Here is an 18,875-nt window from a genome sequence, read left to right as displayed (position 1 = left end):
CAGTAATTATTAGTTGTGTAATTTTAATAGCATCAGCATATCTAATTAATATCTAGGAAAATTGAAAATATTTTAAAAACTGTAGGGATCAAAATGTTCCATGTCAGTGCTTATGTAATAATCCATACAGAGGTGGTGTTTGAAATGTACTGTGGAGACTCTGACAGAGCACCTGGCCTCCTGCCTTAGGTGTGGCTTTGGTTCTGAAGGAGAGCAGAGAGAAGGAAGAAATGTGTATTGGTATATGTCTTTGGTGCCTTCTAAAGTCTTTTCTTTTTCTCATTTATGTAGTTAGAAAAAGGCTTCTGGCTCTGTCTTTTACCAAAGTGCATTTCCCCCACACTTATTTTGTTCAATTGATAATTGCTTATTTTAAAAATGATTTACCCTTGTTACAAAGCCCAAGAATTAATGAGTACTGTGCAGAAGTGTGGGCTTTATTACTGCAGTTGGAACAAATTCAAATAATGAATAGTTCTTCTCTGAGTGTGCAGATTGCAGGCAATTCACACAGTATTTTATTAATATGTGCCTTTCAAATGAAGATAATAATAGAATCAGATATTGCATTGTAAATAAAAGGGCAAGTACATTGCAATAATTTTTTGAGTTTCTATTATGTGTTTCATAATTCCTGCTTATATATTAACTTATTATTTAACAAACATCAGAAAGATTCCTTGTCTCTTAAAATTGTATTTTTACACATACACATATACCCACAAATCCACATTACCATATACATCCTTCCCATGGTAGTTGCTCATGATAGTCCTAAAAATAATGTGGGGCACTGTATCAGAAGGAGTGAGAACTCCTTTATGTGTACTAAGTGTAACATACATTATTGTAAGTCACCAAGAGACCACCCCTAAATTTACTTCTTTGAATTAAAAAAAAAACATTTGAAGGGGTTCCCCCTCCTCTATTTAATGATAAATTTTATGACATTTTAATGGGAGCTCTGAAAGGGTTTTGAACTGTTTGGAAAGAACTCTGAAAATGACATTAGTTTTACTGCAGCCTAGCTGCTGGATTAGATAGTAAACATAAGTAAATTTCTCCAAATACAAATAAATAATTTTTAAAACATTTTTGGGAGGCAAGCTTGTTAACAAACATGATCTCAGTTCCCAAAATTTAGGAATTTATCCTAAAGAGAATTCTATTGAGGCTTACAGAGCTAATATACAAAGATATCTGTTATAAATTTATTTATGATAGCCAAAAGTGGAAACACTCTAAACATTCAACAAAGATGGAACATTTAATGGGTGATGGATGATGGTATATATCTATATGAACCCTATAGATCCAAATAAATTATATTTTTAAAAGCATTTGTGTTCAATTATATTCATTGTAGAAAGAGATATGACCATACACACTCATGCATACATACTCACAAACCAAAAACAAAGAATTAAAAAATACAACTAGAGGTTGTCTCTAACTGATAGATAAATATAGCTTCCTTTTTATCATTTTCTAAATTCTCTAAGTTAATTTTCTAAAATGTATTGATTTCATAATTATAAAGCAAAATAAATAATATTGAAGTGATTCATTTCCAGTCACTGGCAAGATTCTACCTGCTGTCATGTTGTTTTCTGAAGCTGTTAACTTTTTAATTATAGAAGAACATGGAAATGATGAACTAAACTGAAATGGCTAGTCTCGTACAAAGTACCAAACACGTTTAATTAGTTGCCTTTTCTCAAAACAAAACAAATGTGAATTAAATGAATGAATCATGTAGTATGTGAATTATATCTCAATAAAGCTTTTTAAAAAAGATATGGGAAACTGGAAGCTCTGAGGATAGTAAAATAGAGGATAATTTCAGCTTTCAAATTTATTTCCATATATGTAATAGAAATAAGTCATCTAGTACTTAATTAGCACCAAGAGAGAGGAGTAGGCAAGAATATGAGGGAAAGAGATAGAAAAGGGATCCCTCTACCTGCTCTCATTTGAATCCCTGACTTTTACCATTATGAAACGTCTTCTCCTCTTCTCTGCCTTGAGCATTGCTTATTGCTGAACTCTTTCTTCAATCCTGTAGAGTTATCCAGATGACACTAATAACTTGTTCTACAATGTTATGGTCTGCCAAGGACAAGCCTAGATTTTAACTGAAGCATGTTTTGTAATAAATAGGTACAGATCCATTTTTCCCAACATCATTATTTAATATATATATTTTTATTTATAGGGTCTCTCTCTGTTTCTGAAGCTGGAATGCAGTGGTACAATCATGGCCCACTGCAGCCTTGACCTCCTGGGCTCAAGTGATCCTCCCATCTCAGCCTCCTGAGTAGCTGGGACTACAAGGTGCACACTACTATGCCAGCTAATTTTTATATTTTTTGTAGAGATGAGATTTCACCATTTTGTCCAGGTAGTCTCCAACTCCTGAGCTGAAGCAATCTGCCTACCTCGTATTTTAGACCTTAGAAAAATGTATTTAGTTTTAAATTTGTCTTATTTAGTTTCTTGACATTGCTTAAAAAAGAAAGCATATATACATATATATCCACTCATGTAGTACTCCTCAGCATTGAAAAGGAATGAACATTGATACACACAGCACCCTGAATGAATTTCCAGCAAATTGTGAAGTGAAAAAGCCAATCTCACATGTTCTATGTTCAATCATTTCATATATTATTCCATTTATATAGCACTCTTGAAAGTTACAAAATTAGTGGTTTCCAGGAGTCAAGAACAACATGATGTGGGAGGGAACTGGGTGTGATATCTTAACTATATCAATGTCAATGTCCTGGGTGTAATATTGTCTTATAGTTTGGCAAGATATTACCATTGTATAGTATCTTGTATTATTTCCTACAATGGCATGTGACTCTATAATTATAAAAAAATGATAATTTAATTAAATCATATAGTAAATAAGTAAAAGAATAAAATAAAAACAGACTACAAAAATGATAAAAAAAGCATGTATAGGGACATTTTAAAATCTTTTCTGTATGCTTAAATAATTAAAATATTGTCATTTCTGAGTATCATGGTACATTAATTTTAAAAACTTAGTGGTTGGTAGCAAACAGATTTTAATGTAATCTACTCAAAGATTACTCTATATTCAAACAGAATTAGTATAGGCTTGTCATCATTTATTTAAATATCAGTGTCGGTAATGTTTATTATTGCAATAGTGACTAATATTTATTGAGCATTTCTGAAACATTATCTTATTTAAATCTTACAATACCCTTAGGTCAGTAAGGTTATTATTTCTATAATATAGATGAAAAAAGTTGAGGCTTAAAGTGAATTGATTTGCTCATGGTCACATAAAAAATAACTAAACTAGGACTGGAAACCAAGCCTGTCTTTCTCTAAAGCTCCTGTCTTACTCTAAAGCTCCTATTTTTTATTCCGTTTTTGGCTATTGCTGCCACGATTTTGAGCAGTGGGATGTGCTTTTAATTTTTCTTGTTTATTTACTTTATATTAAGTGTAAATGTTAACATATTTGAACGAGTGGGCATCAGGCTTAGATAGCTGTTGCTTAGGAATTTATAGTTATGTCGGTCACATGTCTCTTTTTCTTGGCAATAGAACCAAAACACATACATAAAGAAACAAAAACCAATGTGTTTAAATTTGAAAAAAGTTTGCAGAGTTCTAGCTACAATTCTATAACTCCCTCCTGATGTATAACATTTCACATTTGTATTTTAAAATAGAGCTTATAGTCTACTCTAATAGACACTAATCAAGTAACAACAAACAAATATAATGGCAAAATTTGAAAACTGGTGAGAGAGAGAGGTGCAGGATGCCATAGGTACCTATAGAAGGGGGACTTGTTCTAGTGTTATGATTGCTGTGGCACAGAAGGCCTCCCAGAGGATATGGTCTTTCAGCTACCATATGCTTTTTAAGGGTTTATTATTAATAAGCAGGAAAGACTTTAGTAGTTTTCTTTTACTGGTTTTAACTATTCATAAATCAGATATGTTTTATCACATCGAATTTCAGTTATGCTAGTCATCTTCCAAATAGTATGTTTCAAGCTCCCTGAGGACAGGAACTCTGCAGATTATCTTCGTACTCCCACATGAGAGGGTACTGTCCCATCACATTCCCATTAGGCTAAATGGAATGGGATTGTTATGGTAGCATAAAAACTCTGCCTTGAAGACCGTTGCTTGACATATTTGAGGAAAAGTCTTGAAGATTTCTCCAATCCACATTTGTGGATTTTGCTAATTCTTAAAAACAAATGTTTGTTTTATTTTGATGTTTTATTGGTTTGATTTTAATGAACTTCTTTTACTTAAAAAAAATTATTCCTTTGATTTGCAGGATTTTATCTCAAGCCTGTTCAGAGTTTCTTTCCCTGCGTGTTTTCCATGTTGCTAAATGAATATTAATGTGTTTTATTTATTTATTTATTATTGCTTCTTGCATCACAAGTGTATCATAAGCACCTATAAATTCTCCCAAAACAAAGCTTGTAGGCAAGGTAACAGAGCCCTGCATTAAATCTCTGGGAGTAAAGAGAGCTTTTTTATTCTCTTAAAGCATCTCTTCTTTCCTGACTTTGGCTTGTACATGGACTTCGCCTATTACAGTGGGCTCTGTGAGATTTGGTCCAAAACACTGTTGTTTTTATGCTTTGTGGAGGATCAAAATTATAAATAACACTGCTCAGTCTGTTGATAGGTGTAACAGAACAACTTCTTGTTACAATTTGTTCCTACTGTTGTTACATGATTATTATATGTTTAAGGTTGAGCCTGTGGGAGAAAATGCCACTCCCTGTGTCGGGGGCGGGGGGGTCTCAAATGAATGTGAAGTCACTTGTTACATTCATTACCACAGTCTTTCCAGTCTTCTGGGAAGTGGTATAATCCTTAGATCAGAAACACAGATGAGTGGGTAGTCTTCGCTTGGGGGTAGAGATAGAACCATCTATTCATTTATTACATTCATCACCACAGTCTTTCTACTCTATTGGAAAGTGGTATCATCCTCAGATCAGAAAGATAGATGACTAGGTAGTCTGCTTTGGGATAGAGATAGAACCATCAATTGGCTTTGCAGGAAGTGGGTCAGAGTGCCAAATCATCCACTTTTGTCAGTGGAAAAGAAGTTATAAAAGTAAAGTCTACTAATAGGTGCCAAAGGCATCCAGGCAAGTTTTAGTGAACTTATATTAGCCCTCTGTGCCAGGCTAAAGTTTGATTTCAAGCAAAAGCAGTATCCCTGCTGTGAGCTTGACAGCTTTCCAATACTTAATGGTTTTTTTCTCATAAGATCAATAGTGATATTAATGAATGTAATTTTATATTGTATAGTGATATGTGGCAATGTGAAATATCCACAAAACTCAATGAAGTGCTATTTTCCAAATAAGCAATACATAATGTCATTGAATCCATTCAAAATGTGAGATAGATCAATGGATTTTAACATTACAGAGTATGGAGTATGAATATTACAGAATTCATTGAATTCTGGCTTCAAATTCTACATTGTAATTAACCTTTAAGAATTTATCACTTGTCAAATTTTGGTATAGAATCAAAGAAAGATATCTACAATTATCATAAAAGGCTATTAAAATACTCCTGCCTTTTCCAGCTACATATGTATGTGAAACTAAATATAGAAGAAGATTTAAGAATCCAGCTTTCTTTCTGTTAAGTTGGACCTTAAAGATTTTCAAAATTTTAAGACAGTGCCTTTTTTCTCTCTTTTTTTTTTTAAGAAGAGAAAGAGAAAGAGAAAAGGGGAGAGAGAACAGGAGTCTTGTTCTGTTGCCCAGGCTGGTATGCAATCTAAAAATAGGTATTAAAAACCTCTTTTGTGCCGATAATTGTGCTTAACAGCAGAGACAGGAAGGAATAAGGGAAGAAAATAACAAACAAACAGCCAACCAATATTTCATTTAAGTCTGTGAAATGCTGTGCAAATGCTGAAGAGTGATTTACTTCCACTTATGTGGTCACTTTCAAAATAAGTGTAATGTGATACTGAGAAAAATGTATGTTCTGTGGACCTGGGGTGAAGAATTCTATAAATACTCACTGAGTTTACTTGTTCCAGGTCTGAGTTCAAATCATAGATGTCCCTGTTAATTTTCTATCTCATTGATCCATCGAATATTAACAATGTGGTGTCAAAGTTTCCTGCTATTATTGTGCCGGAGTACAGGTTTCTTTATGTCATTAAGAACTTATCTTATGCATCCGGGTGTTCCTATATTGGGTGTATATATATTTATGATCATTGACTCCTGTTGTTGCATTGATCCTTTTACCATTATGTAATGTCCTTCTTTGTTTCTTTTAGTCTTTGTTACTGTTAAAGTCTATTTTGTCAGAGACGAAAGTTACAACTCCTGTTGTTTTTTTTTCTCTCTCCATTTGATTGGTAGGTCTTCCACCAACCCCTTTGTTTTGAGTCTTTGTGTGTCCTTGCTTAAGAGATGGATCTGGATACAGCGTACCGATGGGTTTTGACTTTTTATTCAATTTGCTTGTCTGTGTCTTTGATTGGGGCATTTAATCCATTTAAATTTAGGATTAATATTGATATTTGTGAGTTTAATATTGTCGTTTAATGCTCGCTGGCTATTTTGCCCATTAGTTGATATAGATTCTTCATTATGGAGATATTCTTTACCTTTTGGTAAGTTTTTGGGATGACTGATACTGGTTGTTCCTTTCTGTGTATAGTGCTTCTTTCAGAAGCTCTTGTAAAGCAGGCCTGGTGGTGATGAAATCTCTTAGTGCTTGCTTGTTCATGAAAAATTGTATTTTTCCTTCATTTATGAAGCTTAATTTGGCTGGATATGAGATTCTGGGTTGAAAATTCTTTTCTTTGAGGATATTGAATATTGACCCCCCACTCTCCTCTAGTTTGTAGGGTTTCTGCTGAGAGATCTGCTGTGAGTCTGATAGGCTTCTTTTTATGGGTAACCTGACCTTTCTCTCCAGCTGCCCTTAGGATTTTCTCCTTTATTTCAACCCTGGTGAATCTAACAATTATGTGTCTTGGGGTTCCTCTACTTGAGGAATATCTTTGTGGTGTTCTCTGTATTACCTGGAGTTGAGTATTGTCCTGCCTTACTAGGTTAGGAAAGTTTTCCTGAATAATATCCTGAAGAGTATTTTCCAGCTTGGACTCATTCTCTTCATGACATTCAGGTACACCTATCAGACGTAAATTAGGTCTTTTCACATAGTCCCATATTACTTGGAGACGTTGCTCATTCCTTTTTACTCTTTCTTCTCTAATCTTGTCTTCTCATTTTATTTCATTAAGTTGGTCTTCGACCTCTGATATCCTTTCTTCTGCTTGATCAATTTCACTGTTAAAACCTGTGCATACTTCACAGAGTTCTCATATTGTATTCTTCAGTTCCATTAATTCACTTATATTCCTCTCTAAATTGTCTATTCTCATTAGGATTTTGTCAAACCTTTCTTCAAAGTTCTTAGTTTCTTTACATTGGGCTAGAACATGTTCTTTTAACTCACAGAAGTTTCTTATTATCCACCTTCTGAAGCCTAATTCTGTTACTGGAATGCACTCGTTTGCCATCAGGACTCGTTCCCCATCAGGACTCGTTCCCTTGTTGATGTGGAACTGTGATCCCCTGTAGAGGGAGAGGCATTCTGATTTTGGGTATTCTCAGCCTTTTTACACTGGTTTCTTCCCATCATTGTAAATTTATCCACTTGTCGTTTTTGTAATTACCAACTTTCAAATTAGGTCTCTGAGTGGACATCCAACTTATTGATTTCCAGCACCAGAATCTGAGCAACACACTGAGCCAGCTAAAACAGCAGCGTTAAGATTGATGGTGCTTTTCTGCCCAGGAATCTCTGGTCTGGCTTCCTTCTTAAGTCCCTTTTTCAATCAGCTGAATGGGTGACTCTGCCTTCCCGGAACTCCAAATGTCGACCAAATGGGGACCCAGTCCCATTTACTCTGCAGCAAGAACTGCCACGCCGATGCGCCGGCAAAACCGTTGTGCCGGCCACAAGAGTCATGCTGGCGACCCATGGGTCTCCTCCGCTGGGAATCTCCTGATCCGTGAGCAACAAAAATTCATCTGAACATGTGGTGTCCTCTCGTTCTCTGTACTTTCACTGGGAGTGGCAATCCTGAGCTGCTAGTAATTGGCCATCTTGGATCTCTTTCTTTTTTCTCATTTAAAAAAAAATTTTGGAATAGTTAATTGAAATGTGTTATTTCTTTTAACATGTAATAGACTTACTGTTTTTCAAAATAAATAAAATATTTAAATAATTCATCAATTTTAATTGCTTATATGATAATATTAAATATAAGTCATTAAGTAATTATATGATAGTATCATTAGATATAATTATTGGATTTTCAATAATTTTTAAGAAGATAAAGGGGTTCTGAAATGAAAAAGTTTGAAAATTACTAACTTTCATAATCACACTCTAATTTAATTCATGTCTCTGTTTAAATGGTGTAAGTGTAGAGAGGCCTATTTAAAAATAGCAATCTTTTTTTTTCTAATACTTATTATTACCCAGCATTGCATTATGTATCTATTTATTTATTTGGTTACTAGCCATCTTCCCTATGAAAACGTGTACTCCATTAGGGAAGGAATTTTTGGGTGCCTTTTTTATAGTTTTATCCCTGATACCTTCTATAGTACCTAGCAGGTATTAGCTATTCAGCAAATTTCTATTGAAATAATGGAAATATTTTTCTGTGTGGATATTGTCCTACTATTTCCTGGATAGTGCTAACACTTTAAAGGTTCTGTATGCAGTTGCTCTTAGTTATGCCTTGTACCTTTGCTAATGATATTTCTGAGAGTTTCTGATAGGTTTTTATTCTCAGCAAATCCAGTCAGGTATTACATGGTGTTCCCTTCTCTTGCTTCAACCTCTTCATAACTGTTTCGCCACAGCATACATCTGTGTGTATACGTTGAGATGAGGTTCTATTATTCTTACCAAGAACAGCTGCCACTGCAGCCAGACACAGTCTCCCAAGTGCATATTCCATTCTAGATATGCTGAAGCCATTTAGGTGGAGCTGCCTGGAATTCTGGGGCAAAATGGGAAAAATGCTTTTTATTCATGGTATTCCCTCTCAGAGTTGCACCAACATATCGCAGAATTTTAGGGAAATTATTTATGGCTTCTCCCTCTCCACAACTTCAAACTGACTCCATAGAAGCCTGGAATAGAGTCCAATCTGACTAATGAACACTAAGATCTACTCAGACTCATCTCTCCTCTAACAATAAGGTGGGTAAAGCCTATCATGTGGATTTCAGTCATGTTCATTTCTCCAGATCATTAGATACACTCAGTTATGGTTTTTTGCAAGAATTCAGTGTAATGCAAAACTTGCAGTTCTTGACATTTTTAATAGAGAAACCAAGTCTCTTGTAAATACAGGATGTACCTGAACGATAATGTGGTCATTTGCACATGAATCAGCCTTTCTCTTCTCCTAAGTACATGTTGGGAAGGAAGTGTTTTATATCATTTAGTGGTTGTGTTTGTACTCCAGCTCCATCATCAACCATTGTCTTCAACATACAATCTATACACTATCTCAAACTCTTTTCAGTTTCCTAAATCTTTCCAAGTTTATTGGAATTCCATGTTGTTTTGCATAGTTAGATTCTTCCCTTTGGAGTAGTTTTTTCATCTCATTCACCTGATGTACTTATAGCTCTCAAGAATTAGCACGTGCCCTCACTGCCACAAGCCAGGATAAGTGTCCCCCTCCCTAACCCCATTGTGGTTCATTTCCTCCACACCCTGGGCATTTCTATTTCATAATCCCATATTCTATTACCGCTATCTGGCTCTCTTTTGTGACAAGCTCCTAAAGCAGACTATGTAATTTTCTCAATTTCTGAATTTCCAGTAGCAGACAAAGCTTTGCATAATAAACCAGCAGTAAGTGCTTGTTAGACAGATGAATAGACAATTGGATAAGAATGTTATATATTGTGAATAGTTAGTGAATATTCTATGAAACATTCATATTTGAAGTATTCACATGGGTTAGGTATCGATAACTCTGATATTATTTATAATTCCCAGAGTCATATAACTAATCCTGGATCATACTCCTCGTAGCTGTGTTCCTAGCACTAGAACTAAGAATTTCTAAATTCTAGTCCAGTTCTCTTGCTGTTTAAAATTTGTTGTGGGTTTTGTTGTTGATTTTGTATTGCTTGGCTTTGATTTGGGTTGATTATTAATGATTTGGGAAGTGTGGTGAGAGAGCACATTCCTGAGTGCCGGTGAGATATTTTGGGGAAGTGCTTAAATTCTTAAGCTGCTATTTACCATTGTCCATGCTATCTTCTTCCCTAATGTTGAAATTATTGCCTGTTGCCACTTCATGGTAAATGCTCAAATAGTTACTTTCAAATGGAGCAGAGATCTTTAATATGTCTAAAACATGATAAGATGAGTTGCATAGTACTTGTACTTAACCTAGATAAAGTTTTAAAGCAATAGTGAAATTGAAAAACAAAAAGCTAGGAATAGTAATTTACATAATACAGGCTATGTTATATGACATTCCCCTTAATTAGGTTATGTTCAGGATTGAACATGAGATGGGAAATAAAAATATGCTAATCCTTCAGACTGTCTTAGTTCCTGCATGTCTCTGAGGATTAAAGGTTCATGCTGCATTGTGTTTGAGTCTAGAGATGAAAGATACAATCTACTTTTTATTCAGTATGGCCTCTAAACCTGAGCCAGCTACATCTGGTATCAACCAGAGAAACTGTGATTTGATCAAATGCTGGAGAGAAACTGCCAATTTGGATTTATTGAAAGGCAATTATTCTCCTTTTAAAGTCTATTAACTTTAAAACCTATCATTCCATTGGATGTGATTCTGTATATTGGGAAATAATATGTCTATACATATTGTGATATATATTGCATGTTATCCATACTACATATATAATAAATAATATAGGACAGTATGTGTAAAGAAATTATTTTTATGGTTTTCTGGTCAATAATACCAATTGAGTACATATTGAAACATACTCCATTCCATCTGTTCCAAACTCAGACATAAGAGTAAACTATTTTTAAAGTTAGTAAACATAGCTGTTCTTGAAAACAAGAAAGAGAGGTCTCTATAGACTAGAATAAGGATGTCATCTTAATTAAAAGCAGTGGGGAACAAATGAGTTGAGAACACCCTGCAGCTGTGAAGTTAGTCCACAGGCAAAGTGGGTGATGGGACCCAGGTGAATGCTTGGAAAAGGCATTCTTTATACCCACACAAATTGTGCATATAGTTCAGAGCTATGTCTGCACAACTTGCATGAAGCTGGGTGCTGGGAAAGATGCCACCTCTTTCCCTACTCTTGGCTGCTTGGAATAGCAACATTTTCTGCCATATAGCTTGGGGCTCCTGCTGCAAATTTTGTACAGTTATGGGAGTCTAAAGCTAAGCAAGAACAAGTCTGGAAATGAATCTTTGAAGAATGACAGCTGTGACTGCAAGGCCTGTTCTGTACCAGATGATTATTGGAGCTTTGGCTAAGGCCACCACAAACTCGCTGCAAGAGACCAGGATCCTGGAGGATGAGGTATCTTGGGAGACATAACAACATAGACACTTAACAAAGACAAGGACAAACAACAAACCTGACAAACAGAAAACCTGAGGGTGAGGAAAATAGGCATGCTAGCACAAACAAAACGGATTTTAAGTCTTTTTTATGCCATTATCAAGATAAAGAAGGGATTATAGCAATGAAAGAATAAAAGCTTATAAAACAAGAACATGGGGTTATACAAAATTGATAATTATGAAAATGAATTAATTATAAATATTTAAAATAAATATAATTATTGAAATTAAAAAAAACTTTAAAATAAAACTAAATAATATGAAAACAACAGAAAAACAAATCTTCTGGAGTAATAAACTGAACTCATCTCAGAATTCAGCAGAGAGAAATAAGATCTAGAAAACATGGCTTGTGATATAGAACATAAGAAATTCTGACACAATAGTTTTGGAAGGTGATACTAGAGATTATTAGAGATGAATATAGACATAACATTTTAAGGGAAATCACTGATAACTTTATAAAGCTAAAGAAAGATGTGAGTCCTAAGTTTGAAAATTTTACCAATTTCTGAGAAATATTAAAATAATTATTTTTACATACATATATTAAAACTTCAGAACATTAACAATCCTAGAATTTATAAGGAGTAAAGAGTATCAGCCAGGTGCAGTGGCTCACGCCTGTAATCCCAGCACTTTGGGAGGCCAAGACAGGTCGATCACCTGAGGTTGGGAGTTCAAGACCAGCCTGACCAACATGGTGAAACCCAGAATCTACTAAAAACACAAAATTAGCTGGGTGTGGTGGCACATGCCTGTAATCCCAGCTATTCAGGAGGCTGAGGTAGGAGGATGACTTGAACTGGGAAGGCAGACGCCGCGGTGAGCTGAGATTGTGCCAATGAACTCCAGCCTGGGTAACAACAACAAAACTCTTATCTTAAAAAAAAAAAAAAAAAAAAAAAAAAAACTTAAAAATAAAAAAATGAGGATGTACAATAAACTAAGATATAAGTGAAACCTAATTACTTATTGATGGTTTTAGATGTTAGAAGATGATAAAGTAATAACTTCAAAATTTTGAGGGAAGCATATTAATTTAGAATTTTATGCCCAGCTAAAATTTCACTCAGTAGAATGGCGCAATGAAGAAATTTCCAGCTATCTAAGGAATCAGAAATCTTGTTTCCTTTAGAATGATTTTAGTAAGCAGTAGTAGAAGAGAAGATACAAAAGTGAGCCACTCCCCTCTCCAAATATAAATGTCCGTCTGAGTGCTGACTTGTAAAATAACATTAATAATTCTATTTGGAGTAACATCTGCAAGATTGCAAGATAGGAGTATCTAGCACTTGCTTTCTTAAAGAAACATGAATTTGAACAAACATCCCTGCAAGAAAATATCTTCACAAGAGCTAAGGAATACGGGTAAGATATTATAGCACATCAGTGGAACATACAAATAAGAAAAGACAAATTAGAGGGGGTAGGAACAACATTTTTACATTACCCACATCACACCTTCCCCAAGCCTCCCTCTCTATGGAAGAAGGAGAATGAAGTGCACCCCCAACTTTGCTGCAGATCCCAGCACCAACCTCACCCCAGTGAACCAAAGCTAGGCCAGCCTTCACAAGCATCAGTCTCCAGACCACCCCCATGGCCCCAGGCTCCAGGCCAGCACCAGAGAACCAAAACCCAGCCTTGCTACAGGTTTCAGGGCCATCCCAGCACCAGGCTAGCTACTGTGGACCCAGGCTTCAGGCCTACCCCTACGGACCTAGACTTTAGTTATGCCCCTGTGGATCCTGGCTTCCAGCTACCCCATGGCTCTAGGCTCAAGGCCAGCACCAGAAGACAAGGACCCAGGCCTCCCTATGCAGACTCAGGCTCCAAGCCTACCTCACCACTAGGCTGGCTCCCATGGACCCAAGCTCCTTGTTCACTTCTATATGTCCAGATGCTAAGCCTGTCTCTATAGTCACAGGCACCAGATTTGCCTTTTGAACTGAGATGCCAGACCTTCCTCAGTGGATTCCAGTACGAGGACAGGGTTTATGGACTCAGGATGAAGTCCATGCCTTAAGATCCAGGCAGCAGGACTGCCATATGGAAAACCAATAAATGCATTTGGGGAGGTCCAGAAGCAACAGAGAATGAAATGTGGGTAGAAAGCTTATTTAAAGAAATATTAACAGAAAACTTTCAAAAGCTGCAGAGGGAAATGAACATCAAGATCCATGAATCCCAAAGAACCCCAGATAAATTAAACATAAAGAGAAATATTGGCTGCAAAATTTTCAAGTCTGCAGAAGAAAATGGGCATTCAGCTTGATGAAGCCCTAAAAACCTCCAAATAGATTGAACCAGAAGAAGTCTATACCAAAACACATTAAAATAAAATTTTCAAATATCAAATACACACACAAAAAAAGCTTGAAAGCAACAAAAGTGAATCATCCTAAACAAGAGAACCCCCATAAGTTTCTCAGCAGTAGATTTCTCTGCAAACTTTGCAGGCCAAGAAAGTGCTATGGTATATTCAAAGTGCTAAATAAAAATAAGCAAAATTATCAACTAAGTATAATATATTCAGCAAAACTGTCCTTAAACAATAAAAGAAGGAGAAAACTCCCCCAACTCTAAAAGAAATTGGTGAGGGAGTTCATTACGTAAAGGAAATGCTAAACTGAGTTCTTCAAGTTAAAATGAAAGTATACTAAGAATATAAAATCAGGTACGAAACTCATTGTAAAGGTAAGAAAATAGTCAAGTTCAAAATACTCTAATACTACTAGTGGTGTATAAATCACTTTTAACTCTAGTATAAAGATTAAAAGAGAAAGGTATTTAAAAAGGAAAAGTAACTATAGCTACAAGAATTAATGGGCCAGGCCTGGTGGCTCATGACTGTAATCCCAGCACTTTGGGAAACAGAGGTGGACAGATCACCTGAGGGTCAGGAGTTCGAGACCAGTCTGGCTAACATGGCAGAACCCCATCTCAACTAAAAATAGGAAAATTAGCCAGGCATGGTGTTAGGCATCTGTAATCCCCCCTACTCGGAAGGCTGACACAGGAGAATTGCCTGAACCTGGGAGACGGAGGAGGTTGCAGTGAGCCAAGATAACGCCATTACACTCCAGCCTGAGAAACAAGAGCAAAACTCCATCTCAAAAAAAAAAAAAGGATTAGTTATTGGGTATACAGTATAAAAAGGTGTAAATTGTGACATCAATAACATAGAATGTGGGGGAAGGAGAAGTTAAAGCATAGAAGTTTTGTATACAGCCTAAGTTAAGCTGTTATCAGCTTAAATACACAGTTGTAACTGTAAGATATTTTATGTAAGTTTCATGGTAACCACAAGGAAACAAACATATAGTAAGTAGATACACAAAGGATAAAGGAATCAAAGCATAATACTACAAATATTATTAATCACAGAAGAAGACAGCAAAAAAGGGAGAAAGAACAAAGGAACTATAAAAGTCAGAAAATATATTTTTTTAAATAGTAAGTTCCTTTTTTAAATAACTTTTATTTTAGATTCTGGGGATACATGTGCAGGTTTTTTACATGGGTATATTATATTATGCAGAGGTTTGGAGCTGAAATGATTCCATCAGCCAGGTAGTGCGTATAGTATCAGTAGCTATTTTCTCAGGCCTTGTTCCCTTCTCTCTCTTCCTCTTCTAGTAGTCCCCAATGTCTACTGTTGCCATCTTTAAGTTCATGATTACTTAATGTTTAGCTCCCCCTTTTATTAATAAATGAGAACATATGGTATTTGGTTTTCTGTTCTTGAGCTGATTCACTTAAGATAATGGCCTGCAGCTCCATCCATGTTGCTGCAAAGGACATTGTTTCATTCTTTTTTTTATGGCTGTGTATCATTCCATGGTGTACATGTAGTATGTTTTATTTACCTAGTCCGCTGTTAAAGTCAACCTAGGTGCCCTAAGTTGATTCCATGTCTGCTGCTGTAAAGAGTGCTGCAGTGAACATATGAGTGTATGCGTTTTTTTGCTCAAATGATTTATTTCCTTTTGGATATATACCCAGTGATGGGATTCCTGGGTCAAATGGTAGTTCTCTTTCTGTTTTAAGTTATTTGAGAAATCTCCAAGCTGCTTTCCACAGTGACTAAACTAATTTACATCCCCACCAAGAGTGTCTAAGTGTTCATTTTCCCCCCAGCCTTACCAGCATCTATTGTCTTTTGACGTTTTAATAATAGTCACTCTATCTGGTATAAGATAGTATCTCTTTCCTCCCTTAGCCTCCTCAGTAGCTAGGACTATAGGCACACACCACCACGCCCAGGTATTTTTGCATTTTTTTAAGTGGAGATGGGGTGTCACCATGTTGGCCAGTCTGGTCTTCAACTCCTGACCTTAAGTAATCTGTCTGCCTCGGTCTCCCAAAGAGCTGGGATTACAGATGTGAGCCACCATGCCCAGCTTCAATTTTTATTTTTGTTGCAATTGCTTTTGAGGACTTAGTCATAAATTCCTTCCCAAGGCCGACGTTCAGATGGTGTTTCCTAGATTTTCTTTTAAGATTCTCATAGTTTGAGGCCTTATATTTAAATCTTTAATCAACCTTGAGTTAATTTTGTATATTGTAAAGAGTAGCCAATTTCATTCTTCTGCATATGGCTAACCAGTTATCTCAGCACCATTTATGGAATACAGAGATCTTTCCCTATTGCTTATTTTTGTCACTGGGGACACCTATAACCATTTGTCATAATCAAATGGTTGTTAATGGGGACATATAACTATTTGTGATAATCAAATGGTTATAGGTGTGCAGCTTTATTTCTGGATTCTCTATTCAGTTCCATTGGTATCTGTTTTTGTACCAGCATCATGCCATTTTGGTTACTGTGGCTTTAAAAGTTGAAGTTGGGTAATGTATAGTTTGAAATCAGATAATGTGATGCTTCTAGCTTTGTTCTTTTTGCATAGGATTGCTTTGGCTATTCCAGCTCTTTATCGGTTCCACATACATTTTAGAATTTTTTTCTATCTATGTGAAAAGATAATACTGGTAGTTTCATAAGAATCATATTGAATCTGTAGATTGTTTTAGGCAGTATGGCCATTTTAATGATAATGATATTGCCAATCCATGAGCACAGAATGATTTCCCATTTGTTTGTGTCTCCTCAGATTTCTTTCAGCAGTGTCTTGTAATTCTCTTTCTAATTCTCTAGGTATTTTGTATGTGTGTGGCTGTTGTAAATGGGATTACATTCTTGACTTGGTTCTCAGTTGAATGTAATAGTAAGTTCTTACCTATAAAAATTACTTTGAATATAAATGGCTCAAATAATCCAATCAAAAGACATACAGTGGTTGAATAAATAAAAAGATAAGTTAAACTATATTCTGCCCACAGGAGAATCACTTTATTTTTAAGGACACACACAGGTTGAAAATGAAAGTATGGAAAGAGATATTTCATAAAAATTATACCCAAAAGGGAGCAGAAGGGACTATCTTAATAATGGACAAAATAGACTTTAAGTCAAAAACTTCAGTTAATTATATCAAGAATTAGGAGTCAATAAATTAGAGGATATAACAATTAGAAATATGTATGTACCAAACTTTAGAGAACCTATATATGTAATATAAAGCAAATATTAACAGAACTGAATGGAGAAATAAACTTTGGGAAAAAGCTTTTTGATTTTGGTTTGGGCATTAATTTTTGGGACATGACTGCCAAAGCACAGGCAACAAAAGCAAAAACAGACAAATGGGATTTTATCAACCTAAAAAGTTTCTGCACAGCAAAGAAGACACTCACAGTGAGAAATTTTCAAATCATATATCTGGTAAGAGGTTAATATCCAAAATATATAAGAAATTCATACAACACATTGGCAAAAAGTAAACACACACACACACACACACACACAATGTGATATTCTTAGTAAGCAAAGGACTTGACTAGATATTTCTCTAAAGAAAGCATACAAAAATGTCCATTGGATCTATGAAAAATGCTCAACATCACTAATTAAGAAAATGCAGATTAAAACTGTAATGAGATATTAATTACCTGACAACTGTTAGGTTGGCTCTTATGGGGAAAAAAAAGGTCACAAATGTTAGCAAGTATGCGGGGAAAAGAAATCCTTGTTCTGTTAGTTTCAATGTAAATTGGTTAAGCCTACATGGAAAACAGTATGGAGGTTCCTAAAAAAATTATAAATAGAACTATGTATTACCTAATAATCACTCTTTTAAGTATGTAGCCTATGGAATTGAAATCAGTATCTTGAAGAAATAACTATAATCCTGTTTCCCTTCCAGTAAGAATCACAACAGCCAAAATATGGAATCAACTCAAGCATTCATGGATGAATGAATATATAAAAATATGAGATAGTTAGCTAGAAGATACATAGGCACATACACACATACACAGTTGATCCTCAAAGAACATGAGTTTGAACTGCACAGGTCCACTTATACACATAATTTTTTTTAACCAAATGAATATTGAAAATACAGTATTATTGGATGTGAAACCAACAAGGTCTGACTTTATATATATATGGTTTTTCAGGACTAACTGCAAGACTTGAATATATGAGAATTTTGGTATATGTAATAAAGTTTTCAGAATTTTATTTATAAAATATGAAATATCTACCATCATATATATTATAGCAAATTTAATTTAAACATTCATCATTGTAAATGAAATAATTAGTTCTCATGGTAACGATATGAACATAAATAGTGTAGAACAATATTTTTATTAAATTAGGAAAACTATGGACAGGGAGATACTTCCAGAATGGTGGTGTAACCAGTCTGTGAACCCAGTCCCCAGTAAAGAAAAAAAACTTGTGAAAAATATTTTTATATCATTTTAAAACTTTAGAATTCTTCATGGTCATATAGCAAATGCATAAACATTTACTCAAGAAAATCTACTAAATCTCTGTAAGAGAAATGCAAGTGGCATTTGAGCCATGACCCACTACTTCTTTCCACCTATCCTCTACCAGCACAGCATGACAAAAAATTCCATTCCAGTCAGTTGCATCTCAGAACACAAGGCTCTCTCTCAGATCCCAGTCTGGTATCTCTCCAGAAGGAGCAGGCTGCCAGAACTTTCTATCTCCTCCAGCCTTGTATTACAGAAGTTCCTATTTAAACAACAGCAGATAAAGCTACGGCTCCATTTTCCCACCCAGCACCCATTCATAGGGTAGAAGTTATACATTACAATGTTGCAAATCAATCATG

At 35.3% G+C, this 18,875-nt stretch overlaps 1 protein-coding gene across 11 annotated transcripts in view; it reads left to right on the top strand.

Annotated features, from left to right (window-relative positions):
- Window positions 1–18,875, top strand: part of MTHFD2L (methylenetetrahydrofolate dehydrogenase (NADP+ dependent) 2 like) — a 162,619-nt gene that overhangs the window by 85,917 nt on the left and 57,827 nt on the right. Inside the window, exon 7 of one of the 11 annotated variants that reach the window (XM_078367941.1) lies at window positions 2,216–8,308. The exons of the other annotated variants lie outside the window; for them this stretch is intronic. Coding sequence (XP_078224067.1) covers window positions 2,216–2,277 — 62 coding nt within the window. The 3' untranslated portion in view covers window positions 2,278–8,308. Of the gene's footprint in view, window positions 1–2,215; window positions 8,309–18,875 lie in introns of those variants that run through there. 11 annotated transcript variants of the gene reach the window in all.

This window comes from Callithrix jacchus, chromosome 3, assembly GCF_049354715.1.
Source record: "Callithrix jacchus isolate 240 chromosome 3, calJac240_pri, whole genome shotgun sequence".
Lineage (NCBI taxonomy): Eukaryota > Metazoa > Chordata > Mammalia > Primates > Cebidae > Callithrix > Callithrix jacchus.
The sequence above is the reverse complement of the archived record's forward strand: the minus strand, read 5'-3'. Positions and strand labels throughout refer to the sequence as shown.